The sequence below is a fragment of the Stegastes partitus genome, unplaced genomic scaffold (genome assembly GCF_000690725.1).
Source record: "Stegastes partitus isolate 25-593 unplaced genomic scaffold, Stegastes_partitus-1.0.2 Scaffold1317, whole genome shotgun sequence".
NCBI lineage: Eukaryota > Metazoa > Chordata > Actinopteri > Pomacentridae > Stegastes > Stegastes partitus.
This window is the reverse complement of record NW_007579048.1, coordinates 1-6,150: the sequence shown is the minus strand read 5'-3', so window position 1 is coordinate 6,150 and position 6,150 is coordinate 1. Positions and strand designations below refer to the sequence as shown.

Genomic DNA, 6,150 nt, shown 5'->3' with positions numbered 1-6,150 from the left:
AAAATGCTGATTGGAAACCATTCTTTTCCATATTCCTGAAACTGTCCTATGCTGTGTATTTGCTGGGATTAAATTTGCACAGCAAATCAACTGTAAAGGGTTAACAGTATTTTTAGCTCAGTCTGAAATAATTCTGACACTGTTAGGATGAAACAAATCTCTCACCTGGGAGGGAATGCTCTCATCGTTATGCTTAACATATTAGTTCCTACGATCCTCTATCTGAGTCACATTTGACTGTTGCTGAGGATTAAAACATAAAGACCATGAAACCATGAGATTTTCTGCAAGTTGCATATAATTGTCTGATTCTCTGAAGGTCATGTGAGGCTAGTTCAGCCTCCATGTTTCTGCCATCAAAAGTAAAGCTCTGAAATATGTGGAATGTTATTTTGTTGAGAAGTGTGATACAGTATAAAAGACAGAGCCATAAAATCTGAAAACCTGTGGACTGCAGATATTAAATGTGCTGATCCTGTTGTTTTGACTCCTAAACCTGCATACCGATTAACAGAGGTCTTGTGGCAGCATGTTGATAACTGCTTGGTCCGCTCTCCATTTAAGTAAGCCTGCACTGATGACATAGGGCGTCTAGACCCAGAGAATCCAGCTGGTCTAACAGAGAGTACACTCTTAGTTCCTACAAACCTTGAAGTGGACATTTTGCAAAAGTTAGAAGAGATGGAAGAAAACACTCACCTGAATAATGCACTCCATTAGATATTCCTGAGCCAGTGAGTCTCTGCAGTTCACAACCTGTTCCAGCACTCCAGGAAGAACAATCTGTGGAGACAAACACACACAGATGACAAATAACTTGAATAGACAATTGCCAAATTACCAAAACAGCAAAGCAAATGTAAAGTATCTGTCTGAATTTATGAAAAACGCAGCAAAAGATGCTTGAGATGAAAAAACATCAAAAAAAACTCTCCAGAATCAAACGACACAAACAATGCTGAAACAAACAATACAGATATTTTTGTGACATGTATTTTTTTTTCTTATATTTAGTTACAAAAGTGCCCAAAAGTGGTACCCTAGCACCCCTATATCACTGAAGCTTTTTATTTCATAAATACGAGGAGGACTCAAATAGACACTGAGTATTTTATTTGAAAGTAACCTTCACCCAGCGTCTTTTATTTTTCGGAGTTCAAAATGTTTTTTTTACTGAAATCACTAGGAAAAATACCAACCAATGTGTACCTCTGCACACTGCTAGTGTCACTGTAAAGTTATTATCTCAACATAAATCTAATAAGCAACAAAAGCCACACACCTGTTTGTACTTGTCCACGTTGACACCCTCAAGTTGGCTCAGGCGAACTAGATTGGTGCCCACGAGAATCCTAAGTTCTTGTCTTTCCTTTTCTCTCTTCTCTCGGTCCCGGCTATGACCCTGATGCTGCATTCGAACCCATAACTTGTTCATTTCCGCAAAATTGAGAAGGACAAAGTCGATAGAGTCATTGATATCACCAGTCATCTCTTCTGTTCCCCTGTGGAGCAAAAAATACAAGTTTAGAAAAGGGACATATGTGAAAATACATTGCCTATAAAAATGTATTCATTTTTTCTTGGCAGTTTTCTACACTCTACAGAGGTATTTCTCTACTTACATAATATCTGTGAAATATAAATAATAATCTGTGCAATATTAATACTTATGTCAATATTTGTATTCATGAAAAAATCTGTGCAACACCACTGGCATGTGCAATAATGTAATTTCTGTAAGTAGTAGGGGAGACCAGGGATAGTTGTAACACTCTCAGTCTGACGAATCAGAAACGAGCTGTGGTCATGTTATCAATACAGTCCATGCCCACTAACAAACTGAGCTCATTGGTGAAGCCTCATGTCTCTCAGTTGAAAACTGTTCTGGAGCCCAAAAAAGATTTTTCAGGTAAGAAAATAAAAATTTTCATCACAAATATTTTTTGCATAACGTCCATTGTTTTGTAGATTCAGTTGTTTCACTTACATAAACTCAAGTACCAGTTTCTCCAGTTCAATTTGATGTGTTGCATTAGTGCTAGCTTTGAAGCTAAATGCTAAAAAGGGTTAGCTTTTTAATGGCTGCCTGGCATGAGGAGGGTTGTAACTGTACTTAACCCTATTCAGGACTTTCATGTTGCCATACGTAGAAGGTCTTTTGGGGTCCATTGGACCCCAAGAAAGAATATGTGCAAAATATTTGTTGGTATTCATTATAGACTTTATACATTTTCTGATAAGTTGGCATATTTTTGGTTCCAAATGCATGACAAATGTCCCTGTTATGATATTTCTAAAAAAACAATACCTGTCACCCATACCAAATGGCTGGACATTAAGAATACTGAATGCATTGACAATCATTTCAAAATTCAAAATTGCTGTTAAACCCCGAAAGTGACTATTTCAACTTCTGCTGGACCAATTTTGATAAAGTTTTAGTCAGTTTTGAGATTGTTTATGTTTTTACATTAGACCTGCATTTCAGAATCAAGAAATTTTTAATGTCAATGTCATTGGTGTGAATGTTGACACGATATTTCGTAGGTTTCGCTCACGTCACCATTGTGTCATTTACCTGTCATTTTCTTACCTGTAAGCTATCTATCTATCTATCTATCTATCTATCTATCTATCTATCTATCTATCTCCCTCTTTAATAACAAGCTTTATTAATTAGACTTTTAAGTGTCAATATAATCACTATAAAATGCTGGTCAAGTGCATTAAGCTAAAGCTAGCATGCTAAAAAGTTAACATAAGCTAAGTAACTAGCAAGCTAATGAGCTAATATTGAACAGCTATGCTAACTGCATTTTATTTTAGGTAACCTGAAAACGAAAGCCAATTGAACCCCTTCTCCAGATCCTTAGTTAACTGGCCAGCTAAGATAAAATGCTGTTTTAAATTGCTACTTTAAACAAGTATACATTTTACAAGAACAACTTTTTCACAGGAGGAAAATAATTGTGCAGTAGCAGCTCCAAAGCTTTTAAACTGTCTTACTCCTTTGATAATGTTTTCAATAGCTTTGGGTTGCTCTTAATGGTCTTAATATTTCATATTACTGGTCCACTTTTATGAGGGTGACTATTGGGACCGACAGGGGCGGGGAGTGCGATTTGAAAAATTCTAAGTTGTTATCAAAACAAAAGTTGGCTTACATTTTTCGCAAGTGTTATTTCATAACTTTTAATGTCCTAACTATTGTTCTACAAAGTAAAAAATTATTAAAAACCTTTGAATGAGTAGACATGTCCACATTATTGACTGGTACATTATTGACTGGTACAGTATTTCCAAAATAAACTAGAATTCCACTGCTATTGAAATTGAACAAGTCCACTGCTGCTGCATGACAGCATTGATGCTACGGGAATGTGCAGTGACTGGAAAACACAAAGACAGACAGCTTGACGTACTCTGCCCGCTCTCCATCATCTGGTAGTATGTTGCGTGTACACTGCAGAAGGTAATTTCTGAGGAAGAGGCCTCTGAGTGGGTGCTGGACGCCACGACACATCTCTACCAGGTCTTTCAGGATGTCCTTGCGAGACTGGGGGAAGGAGCGAACGTACACCACACCCACTGTGATCAGCAGATAGCTGGGGAGAGAGGCGACAGGCAAACATGCTTGATCTTACAGATATTTATATTATTCTGTACTTTAAAGTACAAAAATCCAACACAAATATGCATCAATATTTCTAAAGATATTTGTAAAATTTGAGCTGGACATGTCAAATATTTCCAAGATATTTTTTGGTTTTTCAAAATTGCCCATAGACCCACTTTCACTTTAATCCTGAAGGACCCCTCATACCATTTTTGTTTTGTTTTGTTTTTTCTGGCTATGAACTATTACCTTCAGGTAGATGCCACAGATCATTTTATACGGTCACATGTATTGCACTGTTACTGTCCCCACTTCTCTGACTCTATTCAATAAACAGCAGCTTATCTGAACTATTTGATGTGTCCAGCCAGCCACATATTTGATCTACACGGTTGTTGTCCGGATTCCCGTAGCATTGTGTATCTGTTTACACAGAGTATACAATATGTTGCTCCTAGTAGTAATATGTAGATGGGTTTTCAGAAATGTGTGATATATATTAGATATCAAAACGACGATATGGCTTTTATATGTGGTTTTATACATATGTGGCTTATTCTGTACCTTACTGTTCACTTTTTGTTCTATTCTGTCTGTTGATGCATAGAGCTGTAAAAAAATGTAGCAACTCTGCAAAATTAAACAAAAACTTTATTTTATCTCAATTTTGTCTCATTAGACCAAAGAACCTTCCTACAGTTGACTTCAGTGTCTCCTCCATGCCTTTTGGTGAACTCTAGCCAACATTTAATATGACATTTTTAAATATTCGGATATCAAAATTGATATCCCGATTCTAGCACAGCGAACAAATAGTTGGCTATTCGACTATTCGGGTCCAGTCCTATTATTTTTGCTTTCATATTTTTAAATAATTGACAGAACATTGTAGAACTTTGACAATGATGAGCTCTTTCTGGAAATTCTTGTTCGAAAAGCCAAATGAAATTGATTATGTTTCCATGTTGAAACGCAATAAAAGAGGGAACCTTTCAAGGGGGTGAATACTTGAATATAGGCACTGTACAATCAATTTATGTTTCCCACTGTCAATCAGCCTTTCTTGCTTGGGTACCTGGAAAGGGGGTAGCTCCCCAGCACACTGTGATGACCACTAATGTTGGAAAACCTTCTAAAGCTGTTTAATCAAAGTTCAGTTAAGGTGATACTCACAGCCTTGGAATGATGTTGCCTGCATACTGGACCAGCTCATAAAGATCTGCCACCTTGCGTCCCTTGGCAAACTCATCAGTCAGATAAACCTCTAGGTAGTGGAGTTCGTCAGAGATAGCCATATCTGAAAACAATGGTTAGGGACCAATGCAGACGACCCCATTCACTTACATCCCCAACATTTACATTAGCAGCATGCAGCTTCTCCTACACAAGATTATAAAATGAGCTAATTTTTAAATGTTCAACTCCAAATATTGCACCAAAAAACTTTCAGCTCTCACTGTGTTTGAGGTCCATTCATTGAATGTATGTACAAATCCTGGAATCTCCTAAATCCAGCAGTGATCACTTCAATTACAACTCTTTTAATGATGAATTATTAAGGTGTAGATGACTAAGAATCTCTTTGTACAGTCTCTCCTCTAACCAAATATCTGTTTTAAGCACCATTATTTCAGTGGATGAAATTTTAGACACACAGGCATGGAAAGCATGTTCCAGTTGCACTGACAGTTATAAGGGATTTATTCAGGCATTGGCCTGAATATTGCAGTCGTTACAACTTTAGCAATGCAGGCTACCTTATCTTTGAAAGCAGAGCTGCTTGAGTCTACAAATGCACCTACTAGCTTCATTTTTGTTTAGCTCTTACTCATGACATGTAACCAATCACAGACTTGTGTGCAGGACACTGCTTAAGACTACACAGTGATGACAGAGAGGGAAAGGTGACAACATATCAAAGTAGTGCATTTAATTTATTCAGCTCAAAGTGGCTCCACATTCAACAAAAACATGAAACACAAGTTTAGATGTGACATATATAAATAACCAAAAAAAGCAAAGGATACAGAGCTCATAGTAGCTCTTTGGAGAAAGCATGGAGGTCCTCAGCTCCCCCAGCATGTTCGAAGCATGCTTTAAAGCATCCATCAACTTGTTCTTGTCCTGTAGATCACACCACAAAGTCAAGCTATAAATGTAGTCGAACTTCACAATCAAAACATTGAAATTTAAAGAAGCACATAATAATCGAATGTATAACAAGCTGCACACTTTAAATACTATGCAATTCTTTATCCTTGGGACTTAAATCTGAAAACTAGATGGCATTTCCTGGAGAAAATGAAGTGTGACTGCAGAAAACTTGGGCAGTGTGGCTGCAGCTGCTGAAGTCTGCAGCTGTCCTGCTGTTCCTCTCCTTTTGTGCCGCGCGGTGGCAGCAGTGTGTTTGCAGCCGACAGATTTAACCTGTTGAGCAACTCATAACTGAAACACGTTTATACCTGAATGTACGTAGTCCTGGTAATAGCAATGTGGTGGCGCTATCACAGCAGCTTCTGACTGTGAGGCACTTC

General features: G+C 37.6%; 1 protein-coding gene across 1 annotated transcript in view; it reads right to left on the bottom strand.

Moving 5' to 3' along the window:
* Window positions 1-5,873, bottom strand: part of vps35 (VPS35 retromer complex component) — a gene marked incomplete at its 5' end in the record, with an annotated part of 16,116 nt that extends 10,243 nt beyond the window's left edge. Inside the window, 5 exons of the mRNA XM_008298438.1 lie at window positions 700-783; window positions 1,283-1,502; window positions 3,423-3,605; window positions 4,790-4,913; window positions 5,644-5,873. Of these exons, the coding sequence (XP_008296660.1) occupies window positions 700-783; window positions 1,283-1,502; window positions 3,423-3,605; window positions 4,790-4,913; window positions 5,644-5,873 (841 nt within the window). The remainder of the gene's footprint in view (window positions 1-699; window positions 784-1,282; window positions 1,503-3,422; window positions 3,606-4,789; window positions 4,914-5,643) is intronic.
* Between the last annotated feature and the right edge of the window lie 277 nt (window positions 5,874-6,150).